The sequence below is a fragment of the Rosa rugosa genome, chromosome 5 (genome assembly GCF_958449725.1).
Source record: "Rosa rugosa chromosome 5, drRosRugo1.1, whole genome shotgun sequence".
In the NCBI taxonomy this organism is placed as follows: Eukaryota; Viridiplantae; Streptophyta; class Magnoliopsida; order Rosales; family Rosaceae; genus Rosa; species Rosa rugosa.
In genome coordinates, this window is record NC_084824.1 from 9,512,649 (window position 1) to 9,539,551 (window position 26,903).

At 38.3% G+C, this 26,903-nt stretch overlaps 2 protein-coding genes and 1 long non-coding RNA gene across 8 annotated transcripts; all 3 read left to right on the plus strand.

Moving 5' to 3' along the window:
* The first annotated feature begins 10,470 nt into the window (after window positions 1–10,470).
* Window positions 10,471–14,536, plus strand: LOC133712645 (protein SIEVE ELEMENT OCCLUSION B-like). The gene is made up of 7 exons (XM_062138755.1): window positions 10,471–10,919; window positions 11,041–11,175; window positions 11,795–12,246; window positions 12,446–12,546; window positions 12,663–12,802; window positions 12,894–13,385; window positions 13,614–14,536. The coding sequence occupies exons 1-7, from the start codon at window positions 10,569–10,571 to the stop codon at window positions 14,277–14,279; spliced, it is 2,337 nt and encodes a 778-aa protein (XP_061994739.1). The 5' UTR covers window positions 10,471–10,568; the 3' UTR covers window positions 14,280–14,536.
* Window positions 14,537–18,104: 3,568 nt separating this feature from the next.
* On the plus strand, window positions 18,105–20,726 carry LOC133710597 (uncharacterized). 6 transcript variants are annotated; one of them, XR_009846778.1, is made up of 5 exons: window positions 18,112–19,063; window positions 19,311–19,436; window positions 19,544–19,735; window positions 20,067–20,129; window positions 20,220–20,726. It is a non-coding gene; the product is annotated as an uncharacterized LOC133710597 (long non-coding RNA). The 6 variants fall into 6 exon arrangements; XR_009846777.1 differs by having other exon boundaries at window positions 18,124–19,063; window positions 19,547–19,735; XR_009846776.1 differs by having other exon boundaries at window positions 18,105–19,063; window positions 19,311–19,735.
* A 684-nt stretch (window positions 20,727–21,410) lies between these two features.
* LOC133710405 (protein SIEVE ELEMENT OCCLUSION B-like) lies at window positions 21,411–25,496 on the plus strand. Its single transcript, XM_062136473.1, has 7 exons — window positions 21,411–21,879; window positions 22,034–22,150; window positions 22,469–22,935; window positions 23,242–23,342; window positions 23,465–23,604; window positions 23,684–24,175; window positions 24,681–25,496. The coding sequence occupies exons 1-7, from the start codon at window positions 21,622–21,624 to the stop codon at window positions 25,347–25,349; spliced, it is 2,244 nt and encodes a 747-aa protein (XP_061992457.1). The 5' UTR covers window positions 21,411–21,621; the 3' UTR covers window positions 25,350–25,496.
* Window positions 25,497–26,903: the final 1,407 nt, after the last annotated feature.

Here is a 26,903-nt window from a genome sequence, read left to right on the forward strand (position 1 = left end):
TGGTTGGGCGTGAGCGTCTGAAACGCTATTTGAAGCAAGTTGGTGACTGCAGCTAGGGGTGGGCGTCTGGACCCGAAAGACCGAGGACCCGACCCGAACCGAGGAAAAAAGCCCGATTCGGTTCGGTTTTAATATAGGAATTTTCGGTTCGGTCTTAAGCCCGACCCGATTTCATATAATCGGTTCGGTCTCGGGCTTCACATTTTCAGAGCCCGAAAGCCCGAACCGACCCGAACACTGTAGCAGTTCCCACATGTCAGTCCTTGATTGGGTGATATAATAATATGTTAAATATAAAAAATAAAAAAATAAAAACAAGTTAACAACCCTAAAACGCTAAAAGCCTAAAACTGACCTCACTCACCACAACCTCCCTCTCTCTCGATAGTATCGAGTCGATACCAGATTACCATCTCAGCCCCAGAGTCGAGTACCAATTTCTGAAATCTCAGTCGATCACCCTAAATCTCAGTCCCTCGATCTCAGTCGATCACCCTCCCTCTCAGTCCCTCGGTCCCTCCCTCTCAGTCGATCACCCATCTCTCTCTCTGTCCATTACCAGCTGCTGCACCACTCTCCATCCATTACCAGCGACTCCTTGATTAGATGCGAAGCTCCAGAAGTTTGCCTCCGCCGTTTAGCTGTTTCGATTCTCCCGTGGCCGTCGCCGTCGCCGGCTCGCCGCTCCTCGCAACTCAGTTCGGTGAGTAATCTAGATTTAAGGGTTTTCACTTTTTCAATTTGACTTTTTCAATCCTCTTGATCTGTGAATGAAATTGAAATGTATGAGATAAACTTACTTTGTGTTGAACACAGGAGATAAAATTCCAGCCATTGGACTTGGGACATGGCACTGATGGCAGAGTGGTGGGTTTGTGTTTAAGGGTTCACTGAAGAGGGAAGAGTTTTTCTTGACTTCTAAGACCATGGCTGATTCAGATAGCAGATGGAGATGTCTGTCACCGTGGAACTGATTTTGCTGCCCAGAAACTCCAGAGTAAGTGTTTCAAAGCTTGCACCGTGGAGATGGATTATGTTCAATTTTAATTGTGTCAAAAATTCTACTGCACATTGGAGTATTGGTACTTTAGAGGAGCCAGAAACTATTAATTTATAAATTGGAAACTATTAGTTTATAAATTTTACCATGTGTTGAGTTTTAGTTCTAAAATTAAATACTTTATATGGAGCATTATTGTACATAATCAACAGAGAAACCAGTCACATTCTCAAGAGAGACAACATTTTCATCCCATATTCCCATACAAGTCAAAAAGAAAAACATTTTCATCCCATACTGTTCTTTACTTAACAATTTTCATCTGTTCTTCTACCCAATGAGATTTTCTTCACATTTTAATATACCAATCCAGGACAGTGTTGCAGTTAGCCATGAACCTATGATAATTCATCTGCTCTATGGTCTCTATGCAATGATATTTTAATCTCACATCCCAAGTAAACTCAGGAAGATATTTTTCAGATTAATCATGACTAAATCCGACCAAAGTTGGATAATGCATTTTTGATTGGAGAGTACTACATGTTAACTTTGTATTTGTAAATGATCAGGTTTGAAATGTGAATGCAGTTGTAGACTTGTAGTACCATTTAAAATTTGAATTTCAATTGATTGAACACATGGTTTAAATTTGGATTGCAGTTCGTGCCACAAGGTTAACTGGAAGTTTGATTATGTTTAAAGAATTCTACCTCTCTCTCTCTCTCTCTCTCTCACTCACTCTATTGATATATTTCCTTAATTTTCTGCAGCCTCTCCACTGTGGATGCGTAGCCTCTAGGTCATTATATGAGTGCCTGGATTACGGGGGTGTAGGGTGCATTGCCTGTGCAAACAGTTCTCAACCTCGTGTGGTATGAACAAATTCAGGATTTTTATTGTATGCTGAGTTTATGATTACAATGTTGATATCCACTGAATTATGGATTTTGTTTGAACCCTCACTTTAGCTTCCATCATTGATATTTAACTTCAGTAATCAGAACATAAATTGATGCATCTATTCGATGAAGTAAAAGGGAACTGTACTTTCTTTCTACTCCTAGTCTGCTTCCATCACTGAACTGTACTATTTAACGTTTATATATATATATATATATATATATCTGTTCTTTTTTTCTTTTCTTTTTTAATGCTGCAACCTTCAGTTTTTCTTTTAGTATCATTCTAGCGTTCTAGGCAGCTGGTGGTTTAGTTTTTCAAATGGTTAAGCTATTAGGATGTGGGTCAACAATATCTCGCGTTCTAGGCAGCTGGTGGTTTTTTTTGTTGTTGGTCATTTCAGGAGCATATCATGCTATTTCAGGAGATTTTTTTAATTATATGTATGTTGGTACTTGGTACTGAAAATTTGATTTCTCTGCAGATTCTTTCCTCTTTCTTTCTTTTGTTTGCACATGCAAACATTCTTCATGTTGGAGTGAGGCTGTTGAACTCCTCTGCTAATCAGGCATAGCATTTCATGGCTTCTACTCAGGCCGAGCAAGCCAGCAACAAGGCATTTGTGCACTTGTGGACAGTTTGACTTTGTGCAAAACTGCAAATTGTGTTTATGCATTTGGATTGTTTAATTTCTGTTGGACAATTTGGAATTTTGGATTGTTTAATTTCTGTTGGACAATGACTCTTGAGTTTGTGTTGTAAAGTGTAAACTCTTGAGTTTGTGTTGGAGAAGGAGTTTATTTCACAGCATTATATAATCTGATATGCATTTTAGGTACCAAAACAGGCAAAACTGGCAAAACAGGCAAAACTGTCATTTTGGGCCCGAAAAAGCCCGAAAAGCCCGAAAACCGAACCGGCCCGAATGGGTTCGGTTTATGTTGGTTTTCAGTTTACAAAAAGCCCGAACCGGCCCGAACCGACAGTTTCGGGTTCGGTCTCGGTCTCACCAATTTTCGGGCCCGGCCCGACCCGAGCCCAGCCCTAACTGCAGCATCACCTGGGGCGTCATCACCATGATGGACGCCATCCATGGTGTCATGGATAGGGACTACGCCAGCCCTAGGCTGGTAGTGGACGGAGCCAGTGCCCTAGGCAGCAGCGTCGATCACACTTAGTCCAGGAATCAACTTTTGATTCATGCTTCATTTCGCTCGAGAGAAAGGATGTCCATGTGAAGTCTTTTGTAGACGGATCATCATATCATGACTAGGATGATCTATCCTGTTGTGACAAAGCCAATATGTGCCTAAATCCAAGAGATCTTCTCTCATAACTTTTATTGGATTAATAGCTCGAATAGTGACATAGAGTCCACTAGAGAGACACATAAACTTCTCTAAGATGCGTCTTTGTTCACAATCATTAGAGGTATTGCAAAAGAACGCATTTCCGTTCTCTACATGCGTTTTCGCATGGAATCCGTTGGCTATTCATAGGGTACGATTTGCCTTAAGAGCATAGAGAGTTTCTGTGACAGTAATCAAGGTGCCATTTGGCAAGTGGAACTTGGGCTATTCCATGTCCTTGAAATAATACCGATGGCCAAGCTATCGTAGTCACAAAGTAATATGCTCAGAATCAAAATGGAGTCATAATGAAAAGAACTCGAAATTTTATTCATAAGCCAACGGAGTTACATCATTGTCTCTTTGACCAAAGAAAATCTAATCCAAAATGCCAGCTAATGCAAAACAATGGTAGTCGTCTAACTTTTTTCGGTAATTCTAAAATAAATGTGACCAGGTGAGTAGAGAGATGTCGGTGGAGCAAGGCTCGCTTAAGTACCACTAATCTTAGAACCTTCCTAGACATCACACTTACTTTGGGTGAGCCTACTTTGAAGAAAGACTAAACCATTGGCATTTACTACAAAAATATATGGCAATTGCCTATTACATCTCTTGGAAAAATAAAGACTTAAACAGAATTGGCGATCTATTGATCCCAGCCAGATTCGTAGTCTTCAACCCTTCACTCTAGATCATCTTTTTGATCTTCTTGTTCCACATCGTGAGCTTCTCTTGCTTCACAATATGCTTTGTAGGCGGTGACAATTTCTTCACGAGCTCTACAAATGTGTGCCCAATGACCGGATACTCCACATCGAGAACATACATCTCTTTGCTCAGACTCCATTAATTGAGGCGCTTTGAAAGCGTCATTTAGATGGCTCTTAGTGTTGGTGGCGCCACCAACATGGCTAGAGGCGTTGCCTCCCTCTCTTTTTCCACGTTGACCTCTTCGGTTCCGTGTTCGCCTATTTTGGCGGTTACCTTCCCAAGTAGAGCGATTATATGGACCAGAACGTCCAGAAGTATCCCTAATTAAGATTAGGGTTTCGCTCTTGGCTCCCTCTCTTAGAGGCGCGACTATAATTGGATTCCGGAATATGCTCTGTTTCCATGGATCTCGAACGACTATAATTGGATTCCGGAATATGCTCTGTTTCCATGGATCTCGAATTATAGTTCTTCACAAGGATGTTGTCATGCTTTTCAGCGACATTCATAGCTCCAATAAGCTCATGAAACCTTGTGATCCGTCCTGCAGTAACATCGATTCGATAATTCTTAGCAACCATCAATGACGGGGAAGGTAGAGAGAGTCTTCTCAATCAACATCGCATCTGTGATCTTTTTACCACAGAATTCCATTAAGGATTTAATGCGAAGTGCTTCCGAGTTGTAGTCAAGAACTGACTTGAAATCACAGAACCGGAGGTTATGCCATCTCACTTCTAGGTCAGGAAGCAGGGAGTCACGGACGTTGCCAAATCTTTCTTCGAGTGAGACCCACAGCCTTCTGGGGTCTTCTTCATTCATACACTCATACTGGAGCGAATCATCCATATGACGAGTCATTAGGATGATGGCTTTCGCCTTATTTGCCTCTAAGGCTGCTCTATTTGCTTCCAAAGCTTGAGCTTGCTCAACAGTTAGCACATCCTGGCTAGGCTCGAGAATCGTATCCAGGATTCTATCGGCCTTGAGATGCTGGCGGACATCACGAATCCACCTGTGATATTCAGAGCCAGTTGTTCCCAATGGAGCAAAGTCCAATTTGTTCAGGTTACTCATCCTGAAAGAGAACAAGAAATTAGGGTTAGTTTCGGAGCGAAAAAGGCTACCACGAAAACAAATAAAATTTATGAGCGTAGTCGCTTCCAAGAAATTAGGAATTTTCGAGCGTAGTCGCTTCCAAGAAATTCGATTCCAAGAGGGGTTGGATTAGATCGAAACTATGATGTTTGCGGTCGATCGTTTTATCTCAACAAACTCTAAGTTTGGAGGACTCTACAAGCTCCAAGCTTAGAGTGAGCACGAACTCCCACAGTTCGGCTTAATTTGGTCTCCCATATGATAAAGAAAGGGGGGTAGAAGAAGGGAGGTTGCAAGTCCTCGAGAAAAGAAATAAAAACTTCAAAAACGGGAACTTTTAGTAAAAAATACCTCGAAATAGGTCGCCGGAAAATTTAACAGGAAAAAGTCGCCGGAAAATGGCTGAAAAGTCGTCTCCGGTGGACGGAAAGTTGACCGGAGACGACCGGAGACGGTCAACCAGCGTTGACCGAAGTTGACCGGTGATGACGTGGCAGGGGCCCGGATGCTGACGTGGCAGTGGGGTCCCTGATGATGACGTGGCTGCTGACGTCGTGTTGACGTGGCTGCTGACGGTGTTATGATGTGGCAGGGTATTTGGCAGTGGGCCTCTGGGCTGCGTCAAGTGCTTGGGCCGGTCCTTTTCTTCTCTTTGGGCCGCGTCATTTTCTTCTCTCTGGGCCTCCTCCTTTACCTTTTTTTTTTCTTTCTTTCTTTTTGCTTCTGTCGGTTTTTCTGGACGAAGATCAGTCGGCCGGTTCAGTACTTTTGAGACCGGTTTTTGTGATGTTTCTTCCGGTTCCTGAAACTTCAGATTGAGGGGCTTCTTTTGACAAAATTTGGTGGAAATTAGATGTCCGGAAGATGGTGAACCGGTGGAATATTTGTTGCGGGTTCTATGGAGCTTCCGGTGGCCGGTTCGGTAGGTTTCCGGCAGGTTCTTGGGGTGGCGCCGCCGGTTCTGGACTCCTGAGATTGAGTGCTTCAAGGTGTGAGGTGGAGGCAGAAAAGGCTTCAAGGTTTTGTATTCGGATTCAAGGTTTTTAGCTTCTTGAATCAGGGTTTGGCTATTTGTTTTAGGGTTAGGGCTTCGGGCTGATAACGTGTTTTAGGGAAACGATATTTGAGAGAGAATTTATGTCCGTTCTCATTGATAATAGGGGCCTCTTTATATAGAAGATTACAATGCATAGAATCTGAATAGTACAAGGAAAGGTAATCATACAATGAATGAATATCTCTAAGATTCTCTCTAATTAAAACATTATTACCACTAGGTCAAGTAACTTAGAGTTTGGGCCAGACACACAAATAGGGATTTACTTGAACAATTTAATATTTTTGAGCATAATTGTTTCTTTTCCTGCCTCATGTAATTCCCTCGATCAAAATGCCACGATAGCTAGCTAATGGACAATGCCGCATGATATTTTAATATTTTATGACCATAGTTGCTCAATTAAAATTTTCGTATATGGATTAGAAAATCTCAAATGTCAAATATGCGCAAAAGCCTTTGAGCCTTTGGCTTACTTTTGTTGCAGTAGGGAAACTTGCTTCAATTTTGTGATAGAAAAAGCCGTCAAAATTAACCCAAGAAATCTTGTTCAAAAAGACCCTAACTCTTACCCGCACTCATTCATGCTATTGCACCGCAGGCGCAGCCGTCAGACCTGGAAATATTATTGATAAGAGGGAGACGAAACCAATAACTGGGTCAGATTCAATGGTTAGAACTAAGCGTAGACTAACTTCTCAAGTTGCACAAGACAATGGTAAGGGTTGCTTGGTGTGACCGAATCAGTTAAATTTGCCCCATGACAAAACTAACAAGTATTTTGTCTCCCTTGAAGTTAAAGGAAGCAGCAGCTACTAGTATTTTTTCAACTCGATGGCGCTACTTATGGGCCTCTTCTATGACTCTCCAACTTTCCCTTTCCCGTTTATAATTGGTACACCAATTAATAGAGATAGTAACTTTGGGTAAATAGTGTGGTGCAACAATACAGAGGCTCAAACATTGAACATTTTAGTGTTTATTTTGATCCAGAATATCTTGGATTTAGGAGGTCGATTATTAAATGGATTCAACTTGCAGAGAAAAAGGGAGCTCAAATGCTTAGATTGATCTTCTTCAAAGATGGTGGAGACTGGAGAGATTGAAGTGAGCTATGTTTCTCCCCAGAATATAGAAATTGGTTCTGCTCTGAACCACTTGTGTTCTGACCCTCATGATGTACCAATTAGTCTACGCCCTTGTGCATACAGTACTACTGTCTTTAAGAGACTTAAAGCTATGAAGTTCGTGGATGTTCAAGTGGCGGGACAAATTCTTGAGTGCTTCATGTCCAACTGTCCACTTCTTGAACAATTATCGATGCGTTATTCTAAGAAGTTGGAGAAGCTAAGAGTTGTTGGTCCATCAATTGCATTGAAGTACTTGGACATACATATGTGTTCGAAGATCAGAGACATATTGAGATTTATGATTCAAACCTTGTTTCACTTAGTTATGCCGGATATGAGATAATTAAGTTGGTTCTCAGGAATGTACGCCTTCTTGTTGAGGTATCCATTTCGTAGATTATATAATGATTGCTTTGGCCCAACTTTCATTTTGTGTTTCTCAGCTAGAGGTTCTTAAAATGCGTCCACGCAAGCTCAACAAGAAGAATTTTGTATCTCCTATGTTAGTAAATCTCAGGCATTTGGAATTAAGCTTTGAAGTAGATGATGTTTGCTGTGTTCCTCAATTAGCTTCGTTCATTCTGGAATCTCCTTACTTGCACAAACTCGTGTTGAAGTTGCAACATTTTTATGTATCCAATAGAAGAGAAGGAATAGAAATCAAGCAAGCTGAAAAATTAAAATACTCACATCGTTACCTCAAAATAGTTGAAGTAGAAGAGTGTTTTGGTCGCTCAAGTGATTTTCAACTTGCCATCTATTTGATAGAGAATGCTATTGATCTCGAAAAACTTGTTCTCCAAGACTCAGTTGTTTATTCTCATTGTCGTAAGCATATTGAAGAAGTGAAGAGACATGCTAGGCTGAAGCTTGAAGGGAGAGTGCCTACAACTACGAAACTCGTATACATGCCATAGATGAAGACATATATCTATAGACTTTGTTGGCGATTCGCAAGTAGTGTGATAAGGTTTTTGTAATTGCTTATTATAGTGAGTGAAAAGAAGTGGTCTCGGATAGAAATGAGCTTAAGTATTATAATAGCCCTTTATTATCATGCTAGTCATCCTCAAATTATATATGCATGTAGTGTTGGAAGCTACTGCTTCACAAAAGAGATTTGAGAATTGAACCCAAAATTGTAAACTTCCTCCCAGGGGTAGAATATGTTAGGATTGCGGCTCAATATCTAATTCCTTTTGTATTTTGGATTCTTTACTTCTGAAGGCTTTGGGTAAGCAATTCTAGTGTATCTAGGATTTATGGAGTTTTTCCTTAGAAGTAAAGGTTTAGGATTGAAGATCCTATTGGGAGTTGGACTAATCGTGAGCCTATAAATAGTCATTCAGGGTTATTGGTTTGGTGTGTGCTTTCGGAGATTGGAAGACACCATTTAGAGAAGATGTGAGGGTTTGGAGATTCTCATATTGTGGGTTGAAAGAGACTCATTTTGGAGGGTGCCATTGAGACATCGTTTAGAGAGATCTGTGTGTGGATCAATTGAGTGTTCTGATAACTGAGAGATTTTAGAGAGTTGCAAGCTTTGAGAGATCGGGTGTATTTGGGAATTCTCTATTGAGAATTTGGGTTGTGAGGAGAGAGGTTATTTGAGTGGAAGAACCAAAAACGTTCTTCAAAGTTTGTAATCTTCTTCTCGTTTAGTGGATCCACCATCATCATCACCCGGGGACGTAGGTCAACTGTTTGACCGAACCTCGTCAACAATCTTGTGTTTGCTTGCATAGTTTGTGATTACTGTCTTCATTCGGTTTCGGTCTTGGGCTAGGGAATTCGGAAGGTGACCCGAATTTTCTAACAGAATAAATATTAGGTATGACCAAGAGGATCAATTTGAAATTGAAAGAGTGAAGAGAGATGGTAGGCGCAGCTTGAAGAAAAAGTGCCTTCAACTGTACAATATGCCAGTACTTCTGCAAGCTTTAAACATCTATCTACTGATTGTTTTAGTGATTCTGAAACACTATAAAGTTCGTTTTAATTTTTTATCCTGTAAGTTTGGTTCTATCAAAACATAGTCCCACATAAATTTGATCTTAGCAGTAGACTCGCTTTGATTATCGTTAAATTTAACTTGAATATGAAGATGAAATTATGGATATTCATTAATAAGTTTATTAAGGTTTTTATGTTTTGGGACCTACTTCGTGAACTTTTTGTTTTCCTCTACAAAAGAATTTCTCATAATTGTGGATATTCCATTTCTCTGTTTGTTTCATATCATACGTTCCTTTTCCTATTTGTTTCCACTCGCATATTTAACCTTTTCTCTGTTTGTTCTTGTCGTGAATAAAGCTTTCCATTCTTGTCTCATATCGTAGGTTATGCTTGGATACTTAAAAGAAAATAACATGCACGGTCCCCCAGAATGAGAGCACGAGAGCATGACTAAAGCTTTGGAAGCTTAATCAGTAAAGAAAAAAAGGTTTAGGAAACTTCAGAGTGATCTAGGGTACAGTAGGTTGCATGGTACTAGATTAAAATCCTTACATGCTTTTCTTGTAAATGGAATATACAGAGCTTATACTTTGAGTGCAAAGGCACCCAACTAAAACTCTCTTTCTGTTACAGAAGAAGAGTCTTTTAGACCCTTCTTTTACAGGTCATATTCTCGAAAGATGAGACCTACTTATATCAGTGGTTTCACAATGATAAATCTAATGTATTTTAGGGGTGCTATCCTAATATGATCTTCCAAATCTACACTAGATAGAATAATGTAATCAGATAGCCTAGAGACATTGAGTTTTGTGTATACCAGAATCACATCCATCAGCCAACGAGGAAAGATGAGATATATTGTTGTGTGAAATGCCAATACATAATTTCAAATTTTTCATGAAGTGGTAGATCGACTAGCTTTATACTGTTGTCCTAACTAATTAGTAACACAATCTATTTTAATTTATAATACTAATACTTCAGAGTAACAACATTGAAGAATATTTAGCTGTTTCCTGAGCAGCTGTATACGTTAGATTATATTCCTAGAGTAAGAATATCGGGGGTGACCTTTTGTGAAGGTGAAAAAAGATTTTGAATGCGACCAAACAGTTACCGAAGAACAAATGTCCAATCCCTTGTCTAAATAAAATCAATATCTAACCCCTAATGGAAGCAAGGTAGCAGAACACGGATTTCGCGCCCAATTTTTTTTGCATTTTAAAATCACCTATATAAGGTCTAGCTCTCTAGCTAGCTAGAACCAAAATCATTAGCAGGCAATACAAGCCATTGAGCTCTTCTCCCAATTCCTCACTTACAGCCTGCCCTAGCTTTCACCTTTGTGAAAAACCAAAATGGCCTATCAACCTCAGAATAAGGTCAATCTTCAAAGCAGTACCCCGGTGCCTCAAAGCGCCTATGTAGCTCAGAACGCCCTTGTACCTCAGAATAAGGCACCCACCACCCATCGCAGAGGAGAAAAATACCGTACTCCTTCCCAACAGCTCGGCAGGGATGGGCGTCGCCAGTTCTCAACATTAACATCAGATGACAGTGCATTGATCACCCAAGTTCTGGACACTGACAAATCTCATGAACGTCCTTATGATGCTACTCCTATTTCCTTGAAACATATTCTTCAAGCTGTTGATGTCATTTTCTCTCGTGTCACCAAACCTGACATCCATGGCAACCTTCTGGTTCCAGTAAGTACCATGTGCATTAATTGTCACTTACTTGACTTCAAGGTTTATGTATTTTCAATGTTGTTTAATCAATCCGATCTTGTTTATGAATTTTGACCTTGTACGTTTGTTCATGCATTAGGGATCAGCGTTAGTACCCACAGGTGCACACACAGAAGCTTTGGAACATCATGAGAAGGCCCTCCATGCTAGCCTGAGTAGCCTCCATGACAACTACGAAGTTCCAATCAGCCTGTTTAATGCGATTTCCAGCGAGGTTAATTTGCATTATTCTTAATTAATTAGTTAGTTACATTGTGATTAAATATTGTGATTTTCATGTGGGATAGATAATCATATGTTGTGAAAATGAATTTGTACTTTGGTCATTAATTAATGAAATATAAGTCACACACGCATATCATATCCTATCTTTTAGAGTAAAAGTGTTAGATGTCACGTTCGTGTTCGTGTTCTTTAGAGGAGGTTAATTTGACTATTGTGCCACCCTATTAGATTGTGCATTATCTTTATTTCAATAAATTTGGGATGGGAGAGCACTCTGCTATTCTTAGCTCTTGTTTTAGCAACAAAAAAAAAAAGAGTAAAAGTGTTAGAAAATTCTACCATATCCTAGTGTATGGTGTACACCAATTTTTTCAGTCGGATTAGCTAATGAAAGTGTCTCTAATGATGAAAAACAATACATGCATGACACATGAAAGAGAAATGGTGTATACTATAATTACGTCTCTGTAGGTCCAAATTTATCACATTATTTTGGCGAACAAAATTTGATAAACCTAAATTTTTTGGTGTAGTAAAGCATCTCTTCAAACAAAAGTATTTTAGTCATGATTAATTCTACAAATTGGGATGCATGGTGCATATGACAGTTATTCGGCAAGTGGCTGAGTGGGGAAGATGCAAACAAGACAACAATGGATATTCTACGCATCGTCCAACATTATGATTGGGATGAGAAGGTGGTACTTACCTTGGGAGCTTTTTCTGTGAAAGATGGTGAATTTTGGCTTGTGGCTCAACTTTACACCATCAACGCACTCGCCAAATCTGTCGGAACACTGAGACAGTTGCCAGAGATATTGGAACGTGCCAGCACTGTTCTGAAATCAAAGTTTGATGCGTACAACAATTTGGTTAACACCGTGCTCAAAGTGACCAAGTGCATCATTCAGTTACAGGAACTTCGCCGTGATCCGCACTTGACCACTGAACTAGAATCTACCACCTCCACTGCTCATATCCCCACAGCTGTTTACTGGACAATTCGGAGTATTGTCGTTGCTGCATCGCAACTTTTGGGGATCACAGGCATGGGTCCAGAGTAAGTCCTCCCTAAATCCTAAACCGTAAACTTTCTACTCTTTGAAATCATCATACCCTAACGTTGCTCTAGAAACAAAATGCTTGAGATAGTCGAGGTCAAATCTTTAGATTCGTATGCCTTCTAACTTAAATTTTCCCGACGAGATAAAACGAAAGAAAGACATTGTGAAATACAGTTTGTGTTTGAATTCTCCCAGGTACGTAACTGAAACATGGGAGCTATCATCCTTGTCCCATAAGCTCGAAAATATACACAGCCACCTTGAGGAGACCATCAAACGATTATATGATATTATCCGTGAGTTCATTATACTTGTTAAAAAGTATTGTTTCTTATATGTCGCTATCACTTCATCTGGCTTACCATGCCATGTCTTATTATTCAACCTAACTTATAGTAATGGTCTGGTGCAGAGAGGAAGAAAGATGATGAAGCTTTAGCTGCAATTGCTTACATCTTAGAAACACCACACATTGATAACACCAAGACTTTAAGGATTTTATTTTACAAGGATGATCAGCCAGCACTCTACGATGGCTACAGCAAGAGAAGGGTCTGCTTTGCAATTCGCTTGAATATCTCTATCTTTTTAGAAGATTTGAGTTTTGCATGCATAATATTTACTTTAAAACATATATATGCAGGTGGACATTGATGTGCTGAAGAGGAAAGTTGTGATACTATTCCTTTCAGACCTAGATGTAGCTCAAGAGAACGAGTACATAATTGCCCATCAAATGTACGATGAAAAACGTAATTTCCCAACAAGGCCAGAGAGCCAGTACGAGATTGTCTGGGTTCCAATTGTGGACAATTGGAATGAAGCCAAGTACCAACAATTCGAGAACCTTAGAAATGGCATGGAATGGTACTCAGTGTTCCACCCTTCAGTCGTCTCTCCCACTGTGATCCGGTACATCCGAAAGCAGGACAAATGGAACTATGTGAAGAAGCCTCTGCTTGTGGTAGTGGACCCTCAAGGCAAAATCGTGCACACCAATGCTGTTCACATGATGTGTGTCTTTGGAAGCGCAGCATACCCATTCACCAACAACAGAGAAAGGTTGCTCTGGGAAAATGAGACCTGGAGGATGGAACTTTTGGCAGACTCCCTCGATCAGAATCTACTCAGCTGGGTACGTCTGTTTATAATCAAATCTTTTTTCTTCAAGTGATCCTTTACTGATAACTAAAATGTGTACCCTAAATTCACAATGTATGGTCAGATTTACAATCAATCCTTCTTCTTTTTTGGCACATAGATTTACAATCCTGCTAGATATCTTGCACAAGAATATATCTAAAAAGTACTATTCAGAATTTTTCATTTTTCCTTTTTTGATAATGAAGAAATTATTTTTCAGATTCAAGAAGGGAAATTCATTTGCTTGTATGGTGGAGAAGACATAGCTTGGATCCGAGATTTCACAAGGGCTGCAAGAAGTGTGGCTTTGGAAGCTGGGATCCAGTTGGAATTACTTTACATGGGGAAAAGCAAGGCTAAGGAGCAAAAGTTGAGGAGCATCATGAGAATCATTGAAGAAGAGAAGCTAAGCCACGTGCTTGACCGGAACCTCATCTGGTACTTCTGGATTCGTCTAGAAAGCATGTGGCAATCCAAAGGACAACAACTTAAGAACGAGCTTTTAAGCTCAACTCAACTTAGGGCCTCTGACAGTTTCAGTCTGAGAAACGACCCTGTCTTGAAGGGTATCATATCATTGCTGAGCTTCGGTTCCACCGAACGCGGGTGGGCGGTGATCGGGACTGGTTCTGCAGACATGTCTAAGGCTAATGGGGAGCACATGTTGAGAAGCTTGAGGGAGTACACTGCGTGGGAGAAAAGGCGTCGAGAGTTGGGATTTACACCTGCACTGAATGAATACCTAGCTGAGGTGTATAAGAGTACTCCCCATCACTGCACCAATCTCGTGCTGCCTGCCACCGGACTCATGCCAGAGACTGTGGCCTGCGCTGAATGTGGCCGTCTCATGGAGAGGTACACCATGTTCCGCTGCTGCACCGATTGAGAAAATGGGAACAGATCGAGAACTATTTGAAGTACTCTAGCTTGTTGCCAGTACCGGTACTCGTGATTTTCAGGATAAATTGATTTTTCAAAAATTAATTAGCTTATGCTGCTAATTAATATTCGATGTTGCTGCTATGTGTGATAATAAATGTAACATCTAAACTATTAGGTGATGCCTGCTTATATGGAGGCCGCCTTGCTAGTGTGTGTTTATTCATATCAATAAATTGTAAGCATTTGTTCTTACTTTGGCTCCATTTTGCGTCTGCATTTCTGTTATTTTTTTTTTTTTTCGGTTTTTTCTTGGGTTGGAAGTCATAACTGTTGAGACTTGATTTAGACTTAAAGTTGTGACGATGACGACATGAAAAGTTGTTTCTTTTGGTGATCCCTCACTTCAAATAAAAGGCCCTATGAAAAGGCTATGATCAGTGTACAAGCACTGCAACAAAATGGGCAGAGACCATATTCGTACATTTTCGTACCTATGTATAAAGACAGATTTCTGTGCCTGTTAAGTAAAAGGACAGATAATGGATCAATGCCTAAAAACAAATAATTGATCATAATAGACAATTCGTCGATCAATAATAGTAGAACTTCAAATTTCAAACTAACAACGAAGATGTTGTATCTTGGGCCTTCTGGCCGTAAGATATTATTGATCGATGCGTGTTCATGACCAAATGAGCATTGTAATTTCCGTACTTAGCTTGGCAGGATTACATATACGATGAGTAAAATTCATACCGCTTACTAGGGGCGGTCGTCAAGGATCTTTTCTATATTTATTTCTTATTCTTTTTTTTTCTATTGTGGTATTTTTCCATATATCTATTTTATATATAAATATAAAATATGGTCTCTTAGTTAATTGTTTTATTTTAGTGTTATTGTTAAACTATTCTCTTTTATTGTGGGAAGATAAGAAGGAGTCGACTAAAGGAGAGGGGGGGACGGGCGAAAGAAAAGGAGAACTGAGAGAAGAAGATAAAAAAAAAGAAAAAGAAAAAAGGAACGAAGATGGGGGAGAAGGAAGATTAATTGTTTAGGAAACAAGGGTGAGGGAAAGAGAGAGATTTGTAGCTGTGAGAGAAACCGAGAAAGGAGAAGAGCAAGTGTTATCAGGAAGTTTGGGAGAATGATGGGGAAATGGTATCGAACACAGGCCTCCAACAGTCACTCAACAGACACCAAAAATAAGGAGTAGCAAACTCGTAGAGCATGGCAAATCCATGCCGAAAATAAACTGATATTATTCATAAACTATAAGCCATCTAACAACAATTACATTACCCAAATTTATAGGGTTTACAATACTTGGAGAATAAGTAGCCTTAAGCTAAAATGGAAAGCTAATTACATGTAAATCCTAAATTAAATGTAAAACGATACCCTAAAAATATCTAAATAATGAAATATCCAAGATTACGAATCTATAATAAAACAACAAAATAATGCATTTGATGTTGCCCCATATGCACCCGCATCAGAGAAGAAATTAGATTTTGGGTGCAATTGATGTCTTGCGTTTTTGAGAGAGAGAGAGAGTTGGAGAGTTTGAGGTTTTTGTCAAAGGCTGCGACTTGGGTACTTCCGGTTTTGAGGGGAGTAAAGCTAGAGGGTTTCGATTATTTTTCAGTAGTGGAGGGCTTTCTTGCAATATGTTTTGGTTAATGACTTGCATTGGTTAATTTCTATCTTGTCAAATTGGGATGTTGGTGTGGTTCAATTTTGAGTGACTTTGAAATATTGGATATGTTTGATCTTTTGTCATTGTTGATTTTACTTTTGGATCTTTGGGTTCTGGAAAAGCTTTTGAGTCGTTAACGAATTGATTAAGTTGGGTGTTTGATATCATGAGTTTGGAATTAGTTGTTTTCCGATATCTGTCTTTATGAGATGTTACTTTTGTTAGACTGATTATAGAATTGTATCTTAGATAGTTGTTGTACTTTGTTTTCTATTAGGTGTTTGAGGACAATCACTTGAGATGCAATTATGTATTGGTCCGTTGCTTATGATTAATAAGAAACTCAATGTTGTTGTACGATGTGTACCAAATTTTGGTATTAATTTGGTGTTGTTTATAGACTGGATTTTGTGGTGGTGTTGGCAATGTACACATTACTTATGATGTGGCCATGATAAGTGGCACGATCATTGAGTTTAGGTAGTTCGGGCTAAATTAGCCAAGACATAGCTAACGAGTGTGCGGAGCAGCCCAGTATTACAATGGAGTATGCAATGGCAACTCAAACATAGCTAACGGGCGTGCCTTGCAGCCTAATATTATTACATGAGTGGGTTGCAGTGACATCTTAATTTGATTTATGGATTACCTTAGCAGCTTGTTACTTTTCGGTAAAGATTTTTGATCTTGTGTTCATTGTGTTTCACGTGAGTGTGCGTTGGTTATTAAACCATTGATATCTCAGTGACTTGTTGTGAGACAACTTTGTTAAAAGTGTGTACCTGGATGGTGTTTATTTAACAGCATTGATTTCTTGATTATTGTTACGCTTGGGTCTCGTTTGGATGACAGGAAATCATGGTATGGAATATGAATTAATTTTATTTTCCATTCAGATGTGTCGTTTGGTTGTAATTAGAGATATGAAAGGAAATAAAAAATGAGATCTGACTGGAAATTGACTCCTTTATAAAGCCTGAATAGAATTATCTAGTTAGGGGTGGTATTTTATTTCCATTTCCCACTGTCAAAGGCAAAAGTCCATTAATTATCCCTCTAAAAAATATATATTCCCCTACCAATATTCCTTATAATTTGATGTCATATATGTACTTTAATTAGTAAAAATGTGTTATTGAAAATTATAATTTTATATTTCATTCTTATGACTTATCAAACACTACAATAGGAATAGAAAATTAATTCCAAAATTTAATTTCTTTGCACCCGCATGGAAATACCAAAACATATTCCATTCCATATCGGTTTGGAAAGGAAAATAAATCCTTTTTATATTTTGACATTCCTGCTAACCAAACGGGGCCTTGTGGTATTCGAGATTGATATTTTGTGACTGAACTAATACTTGAGTCACTCACTGAGCGTGCTTTTGCTCATTCCTCATTTAATTGTGTTAGCAGGTTACTTTAGATTACTATTCAAGAGTTTGTGAAGCGAGTATTGGAGAGTAGAACTTTCTTTTTCAATGTCTGTTATTTAAGAAAAGGTTGTAAACACTATTTGGAGTACTTTACATGATTTAGTTGGTATTCTTGTTATCTTTTTATTTTTGTAGATTTTCTCACTTGTGTTATTTGAAATCTAATTCAGCCAATAATAATGTTTTAGTCCAATTTCGGGACCGGGGCATTTCAATATATATTTTCCTTCTCTTTTCTATGCTTGTTTTTTTTTCTTTTTTTTTTCTTCCTTGATTTTTTGTTCCCCCCCCCCCCCCCTTTTCTTACTATCCTCTCAATTTTATTTAATTTACCAAACACATTTTTTTAAGGGGAAATGCCCTAATTTTTAGGGACATTAATCCTGTTTACTCCACCAAACTTATGGATTTCTCCAATACCCATAAGATAACTGATTTTGTTCCCTAAAATCCAATTAAGCTATTTTTTTTTTTTGGAGACTATTTTGTCCTCTCCTCCTTTGTCACGTAGAGAGAGAGAGAAGTCATCGGAAACTTACTTTGCTAGAAACCCTAAACTCTATGAGCCAGAAGTGAGAATGAGATGGAGGCACCACTACTAGAAATTTGGCCAAAGGCTACCGATTACTAGCCACTGTTGCCAAGTGGTGCTTGATTGAAATAGTGTTCCACCGTTTCATTATTCAGTGACAAACTTTTACAATGCCTCTGATGATCACTGGGAATGGCCTGAAGTTAGAAGGCATTTTGCTATTATATTATATTTTTTCTTGGTCTTATTATATTAAATTATAAATAGTACTCGTGCATTGTACTCGCCCTTGACAACCTAGATATTTAAATGTATTTGATGGCTCAACGGCCATACTTTTTTCTTTGGTACAAGTTACGTGCCATACTTTGACAGACCAGTACACACTGCGAGACAGTAACTTAATAAAAATTAAATAAAAAATAGAAATATAGAAGATGTTTTCATTCGCCGAACAACACAAAAAATAAAAATATTTCGATCCCTAAAATCACTCGCGAGTCCCCAACCCCCTCTCTCTCTCTCATTCCAAATCGTTCTTCTCTCCTCCATTCTCATCACCACAGCAATCTCCACCATCGCGTTGCCGTGACCGCCGCGGTCATTTGCCACGTCATCACCATACTCGATTTGGCTCTCACTGGACCAGCCTCTCAACTATGCGCTAATCTACATCACCAATAATCCATCGCCGTTTTGGAGTATGGAAGATGATATAGAAGAGTTCTCTTCTCCCGAAGATACTAATTTCTTTGTCTTTTTCTCTTAATATTTTGGATTTTTGCTTATTGATGTTTTGAGTGGAGATGAGATTTTGGGATTTCTTGTGAAAAAAAGTTGATTTTTCATCTTTTTTGATGAAATTGTGAGAAAAAAAAAATGAGGGAAGTGAAGTGGTGTTGATTAGTCTCTGTTTATGATGTGAAGATCGAACATAATTTGGAGGAGGAAGTGAATTTTTCTCTTTTTGTTTTATTTACAAATTTGAAGAAAAAGCCAGCAGTAACCAATAAGATCAACAATCTAGCATTTGTTGAGATTTGCGGATGTAATTTAATGGGTGTTTTGATGAAGGAGACTGACTTTGATAATTTGGGGGTTGCGGTAATGCACAAGGTAAAAACTTTGGGTTTCATTCTGTTACAATGCCTTTTAAAGGCTAGCAGTATGACAAGAAACTATGTATGGTAAATAAATGGTTTAAAGGAATTGGGTTAAACCTTAGGGTTCAATCATTGTAAAATTTATGCGCATAAGCAAGCAGGTTTAACGGTTGATTAATCATTGGCAGAGTTAGTTACAATTTGTTTCTCCCCATATATGGTTTCGCCTTTTGATTTTGGTTGCTTTGTTCTTGGTGCAGCCATTGTTCAGGTCGCTATGCAATCTGCAATGCAAGAAGTTATGAGTCTTTTGGTAGACAGGTCCAATTTTGGGGATACTTTTAGTCCCAATCTCATTTAGTTGCAGTTGACTGATTGTTCAGATTGTAAGCTTCTTTTTTTGCTTCTCTGTATGTGGTCTGTACTTGAGCAAGATAAGAGTCTGTGAACACCATAAATTATATGTTTATTTCAAAGTTTGCCAAATTTGTAGCAGATGTGCATCGGTCAACACAATATCAAACATCCTGTAGTAGTCCTAAAGTCCCATTGCATGGAAGTGGAGTTTTAACTTCTCAATCATCCTACCATATCATTGGAAGAAAAAAGAATCATATTTCAGATGTTCCAGCTTCTGTGGTCTGTACTTGGTCGTCATTGGTATACAGTCCCTGGTGGAAGGAAGGTATGTTAAAAGTTTAAAACTTAACATTTTGCTGGTTTTGTCAGTAACTCTGCATAGATCTAATATTAGTAGCAATTAGGGAGTCAGCTTTTTCTTAGGTTGATGTTAATACATATGGACAGTTTAGAAGGCTATAAAAGTTGATCATGGATTGTTATTAATTTCTGCCATTATAGTTACGATCAAAAAGTATAATGTCTGTTAAATCCAGCTATTGTTCGAATTTCTGCTTACAAAAGAAACAGGAGTTTATAAGCGTTTATTTACATACATTAATATTTTTGTGTGCGTTTATTTATATTAGTTCTAATGCTCTGGTGTTTGCCATCAGGTTTATGTTGGTAAAACTGGGCAGGAATTGACAGGTCAAGCAGCCCACAGACTATGCTCAAAGGTATTTGTGAAATCAATAGTTTGTCCATATTTTCATTATCTTTATGAGTGTATGACTGTATGTGGCTTACACATTGTTACTTTGTAACAGGAAAGTTGAAACAGCCTGTGAAGGCCAGAAAAAGGAAAGCCAAAAAATAAAAATAGATGAATTTCATGCCATGACGGGCATTAGTTGTAATTGGAACTGGTATATGGGTATAGGAAATACAGATTGGAGCCTATTAATTTTTTTTTTTTTTTTTACAAAATAAATGAACATTGACACCGTCTTAATTGTGACTGCATGATAAAAAAAATTAATATAATATAATGTTAGACACCAATCAAATACACCGAAGAGAAAAGGAAATGGTGTGAACTGCCACTGTAAAAGCTGACACAGCAGTATTCGGCAGGTATACTATATTCAAATGTTAAAGCAAAATATGATGAGAAAGATCCACCGATGTTGAAATGGTGTTCTATGCAACAATGGAAACTGCTCCATAGGGGACTGACATGTGATTAGTGGCTGCATAGTGGCTATTGAAGATATCAGTGGCCTTTGTCAACAATGAGCACAGAAATTTGATGGTGTCCTATAGCTAAAATTCTAGTAGTGCACTAAGAAGCCTTCCTGTCTAGCCTAAACCCTATTTTCTACTATTGCACATGCAACTGAAAAACTAAAGAATCTAGCTTTGATATTTGACACATTTTGTATCACATGTTTAGTTTCGTGAAAACTCTTTTTTATTTTTTCTTCGATTCCTTTGCATGTGTGAAAATAAATGTAAAATGATTTGATGAGTATCAGCTACATTTTTGAATTGTGCAATTTCGTCCCTTTCAGTTTGAGATACAACTCATAGCTACAAGTGACAAAATGTAAATTTTTTTTTTTAAAAGAACATGGTTTGCAGCCTCAGAACTGCATTTTATGTTCAATGAGCAATTGAAAATTGTTTAGCCTAAAAGTAACAGTGTTTTTGGTTAAATGTAGCAATCTTTTGGACTGAAAGGAACAAGACAAGACTGGTTTGACACTTTGACACAACTTTAGAACCAAACAATTCCATGTGGTAAGAGATGGTGAAGAAATAGATTAAGATTAAGATACAGCAAAAGTACGTTCAATGAGGATAAACAAAGAAAAGAAAAAACGAAACACAAAGAAGAATAAGATAACATTCTTAGAGTAAGAATATGGACTAACCTTTTGTAAAGCTGGAAGAAGATATTTGATGCTACCATTTACTTTCATAGCACATCACTTGTCCAAAAATCAGTATCCGTAGATAGAAAACCTCGTGTAATACTTTAGAGAGTGGAGGCAAGGTAGCACATCCTGGTTAGGTGACTATTATTCTTTGATATTTATAGTAAACTTGTGAGGGATAGCTGGCTGGCTAGAGCTAAAATCAAATGAAACCAAATTACAAAGCATATTGCTCGATCTTCTCCCATATACCTCACTTCGAGCCTGACCTTTCATCTCTGTGAAAAGAAGAATGGCCCTTGTACCTCATAATCGGGCCCCCAACACCATTCGTAGAGGAGACAATTATCGTCCTCCTCTGCCTAGTAGAGAAGGCCGTCGTCAATTTGAAACATATGACAGTTCATTGATCAGCCAAGTTCTGTTCATCGATGAATCTCATGATGACCGTCCCTATGATCCTACTCCTATTTCTTTGAAACATATTCTACAAGCCGCAGAGATTATTCTTTCCCATGTCAACTCCCCTGATATCCATTCCAATGTTTCTGTAAGTCCCCATAGACCATCTGTGCTTGTCACTTGCTCTTATTTATGTTGGTGTATATATATATATATATTTAGCTTCTGGTAATTTGGTTTAATGACTGTTTCTCATCAAATTATCCTGACCTTTTTTTCTTTTTTTTTTCTGTGAATCAAAGGGATCAGCAGTAACTGCAGATTCACATGAGGATGCCTTGGAACATCATGCGAGCCCAAGTACCCTCCATGAAAGCAACGGTGTTCCAAGCAGCATCTTTATTGCAATTTCCTGCAAGGTAAACTTATGTGCGTTTAAATTAGCATATAGTAAAACTGTAAAATGCATATGATTTTCATAGGATATGGATACTAATTTTGTAGTAAAAAATAAAGCATCAATAACACTATAATAGGTACCTCTCCGAAGAGAAACAAATTTTACTCTAGCTAACCAAATGGTGTATCGCGTTTATTACTCTTGAAAAGAATTTATTGATTATACTGACAAGTATCATCGCAGATGCTAATTAGTTGTGCATGTGTTGGGTCTTTCTAAGGAGTTTGTTAGTTAGTACGTACTATATAAATTAATCAATGCCCGATTAATATGACAGTTATTTACAAAAAAATGGCTGACCGGGGAAGATGACAACAAGAAAAATATAGCCCTGGGTATTTTATATGCCGTCCACCAGTACGATTGGCAAGAAAAGGTGGTACTAGTCTTGGGAACTTTTGCTGTGAAAAATGGTGAGCTTTGGCTTGTGGCTCAGCTTTACAGCACCTATGCGCTCGCCAAAGAGATCGGAAAACTCGAGCAATTACCAGAGTTATTGGAGCGTGCAGAGACTGATTTGAAGTCAAAATTTGAAGCATACAACAACCTTGTTAAAGCCGTGCTCAGAGTGACCAAGCTCATTATTCGGTTACAGGAGCTTCGCTGTGATCCTTACTCAACCACCGAGCTAGAATCTACAACTAATTCAACTGATGTTCATATTGCCACTGCTGTTTACTGGACAATTTGGAGTCTAGTAGTTGCTGCATCACATTTTGTAGGGATCACAGGCATGGGTCCGGAGTAAGTTATTCTTGCAAATTCTTTAAGTCCTTGAGTTTCTACACTTGGTAAATCATCAAACCCTATTGTTGTGAATATATAGAACTCGATCTGGAGTACTGCAGCATAGTGCAGGTAATGAAGTGTTGAATCCGGTGAAAAATGAATCTAAACGGTAGGAAAAGTCAGATCGAGTATGTCATACTGTGAAATACTATAGAATTCTCAGTACGTTAACCTAAAGAAAATATAAATGCTGATTTGAATGGGGCGGTATATATCACAAAAGGCACTAATCCAGCTTCTGTTGTATTTGAATTCTCTCAGCTACAAAATGGAAGAATGGGAACTATCATTTTCGATCCAAAAGCTCGAAAGTATACACAGCGACCTTGAGGAGACCATCAACAGTTTATTTGATGCCATCCGTGAGTCTATTACCTAATTTTCATTTTCAATTATGAAGTGATGGGATCCAAATGTTAACAACACCTAGCTTGTATTATTGCTTATGCCCAACTATCAACTAATTAATGATCTGCTAATACAGAGAGGAAGAAAGATGATGAAGCTTTAGCTGCAATTGCATACATTTTAGAAAACCCACATGTTGACAACATGAAGCCTTTAAAGGTTTTGTTTTTCAAAGATGACCAGCCAGCACTCTATGATTGCTACAGAAAAAGAAGGGTTTGCTCTCAAAATTCACTTCATCTCAAATTAAACTATATCATAAAACAACATTCTTCATAGTATTTAGTTAAAACAGGTGAGTATTGGTCTGTTGAAGGGGAAGGTTGTAATACTGTTCCTTACAGACCTAAACATCCTCCATGAAAACGAGTACATGATCGTCCAACATATGTACGTGGAAAAACGCCACGAGCCAATGAAGCCGGAGAGCCAGTACGAGGTTGTGTGGGTTCCGATTGTGGACACATGGACCGAAGACAAGTACGAACGGTTCGAGAGGATTAGAAATTGTATGGAATGGTACTCGGTTTACCTCCCTTCCGTAGTTTCGCCGACTGTGATCAGGTACATCAGAAAGGAGGATAAATGGAACTTTGTGAAGAAGCCTTTGCTTGTGGTGATGGACCCTCAAGGTAAAATAGTGCACACCAATGCTGTACACATGATGTGTGTTTTTGGAAGCATAGCATTTCCATTCAATAAAAACAGGGAGGACGTGCTCTGGGAAGAGGAGACCTGGAGAATTAAACTTGTGGCAGACTCCATCGATGAGAACTTAATTTCTTGGGTACGTATTTGTAGTTGTAGATTTAATATGTTATGTTGTTAGATTATCATTAATATAAATAACAAACGGAAACATAGATATATAACCCTTATCAAGTTTAGAAAATGTGCAAGGCACACAGTTGGGGTCAAGTGCTAGTTTATGGTTAATTAGTAAGCTCATGCTATTAACATATATATGTTGACTGCTAAATTTACATGACTTAGCTAGTCTGACATACATGGCTTAACTTCTGTGCCCTATTATATTGTTAGCTATACTGTTAATAAAAAGTGAACTCTTATATATTAATCTGTATTATATGTATGCAACCTAATTGAATTCACAAAATATGGATTTTAGTTACTAATGTATCTCCAAAATGTATTTCTTTTGAAAATATATATAGGGCGTGATAGGCTAACCTAAAAAGAACTCAAATGTAATTAAGGCTGGCCATGTTGGATGTTGATCCATATATCTAAACTAAGATGAAGTGATGGAGTATTTTGCTTTTCGATTTCAGATCACCGAAAGGAAATACATTTGCTTGTACGGTGGAGAAGACATAAAATGGATCCGGAGTTTCACAAGGGCGGCAAGAAGTGTGGCTTGGGAAGCTGGAATCCGGTTGGAATTGCTTTACGTGGGCAAGAGGAAGGCTACGGAGAAAGTGGTGAAGAACATAATGAGAATCATTCAAGACGAGAATCTAAGCCACACGATCGAGTGGCAATTCATTTCGTTGTTCTGGACTCGCCTAGAAAGCATGTGGGAATCCAAAGGACATCAACTCCAGAACAAGCTTAAGAAATCAAGTCAACTTGGGACGACCGATTATGTTGCTATGAAAAACGACGATGCCGTAATGCAAGGGATTATATCAATGCTGACTTTCGGTTCCAGCGACCACGGGTGGGCGCTGATTGGGACCGGTTCGGCGGAGATGTCTAAGGCAAACGGGGAGCATATGTTGAGGAGCTTGAGGGAGTTTAATGCGTGGAAGACAAGGCACAGTGAGTTAGGGTTTACGCCTGCACTGAATGAATACCTTGCTGGGGTGTCTAAGCAGGCCCCACATCACTGCTCCAGTTTGATGTTGCCTGTCACCGGAGTCATGCCGGAGACGGTGGCCTGCGCTGAATGTGGACGTATCATGGAGAGGTTCAACATGTTCCGCTGCTGCACTGACTGAGCTCGACCTTGCATCGTACGACTTAATTTTTTGAAACCTACATTTGTAGATTAGCTTATGCTATTGCTGCTAATTAACACCGGATGTGGCAATATTGCAACAAATTATGTGTGATGATAAATGATTACGATGTGATCATGACGTACACGGTACACGCCTTTATATGTATGTATACGTGTACTTCAAGCGTGCCATACCTATCTATATGCTATACATACGGAGAGGATCGGAGCAGTTATATCCCTAATACTTTTGACATAATAATTTAATAAAATAAGATCACTGTGGTAACTGACTAATTAAACTTTAATTTATCACTCCGCACTTCCCATTTCTCCCTCTTCATGCACTCTGTCACAAACCATCTCTTTTAATCGTGACGTCTCTCCTTCTACACAGAAGAAGAAACAAAATGCTCGACTAACGACTTTATGGTCGGTCATAGTACGTGAGAGTTTCTATGTAAATTAAAGAGGTCTACCCCTTTGATATAATATTATAAATATTTAATAGACTAAGCGAGGTTTACCCTCTTAAAAATACATTTTGGGTCCACGGCTATTTTTACACTACCCACATAACATATACAGTACAGTCCGATTGATGTCTTTAGGTATTTAGTTATGTTCTTGTTATTTTCTATTTTAAGTGCGTTTGTCCATCTTATTTCATTCCATTGCTTTTATTTCGATGTGCTTGCATCACTCTATGTACTCTTCATTTAATATAAATAGTCGTCCTTAATTTTTTATTTTTTTTAAAAAAAATTAGCATTAATTATGCAAGGGGTTTAAGGATGAATTAAAACCAAATAAAAAAGTTAGTACTACTAGAGTACTATCACGGTACCACCCTACTCTTTTGAGCTCTTTAAACAAGCTTTAGGAAGCATCTTCAATAGATTATTTATTTTAAAATAAATTTAAAATTTGACTAATTTTAAGGAAAAATATCACTTCAGTAGACTACCTAAACTAAAATTAAATTTAGTTTTAGCTAAAATCCATAGCTATATTTAGCTAAATAGAGAGAATTTAAGCTAATGTTAAATCTCTCAACGTTAAAAATTTTTCAATTACGTACAATGTTCTTTATTCTTCTTTTTAAAGTATTTGACTTACAAATGACTATCATTGGTGGAGCAAAATTCATAAATTTGCTAGCTAGTAATTCACTTTCAGCTAATTTAACTTGTGAAAATAACTACCACTGTTGGAGATGTTCTTAGTGTTTTTTTTAGCTTATTATTCTTAAATTCTAGATCTGTGTCGTCTAGCTCTGATTTTGTAGATGGATAAAGTGTCATCTTGTCTCTCTTCTATTTTAGCAGTAGATGCTCAAAGTTTGAATTAAAATAAGGGTGTAGTATTCTTCTCTTCGCTTGGTCTGGACAAGATTTTGATGACACCAGTATCATCCCCCTTGACAAGTGTCTTTCAAAGTTCTTGACAAAACTTCATCTCTTTCGAAAAAAGAAAAGATAAAAATAAAACAAAATGTAAGGTTTGAGAGCCTGGATCAAGATCTAGAATTCTCCAATGAAATGTCTTGTAC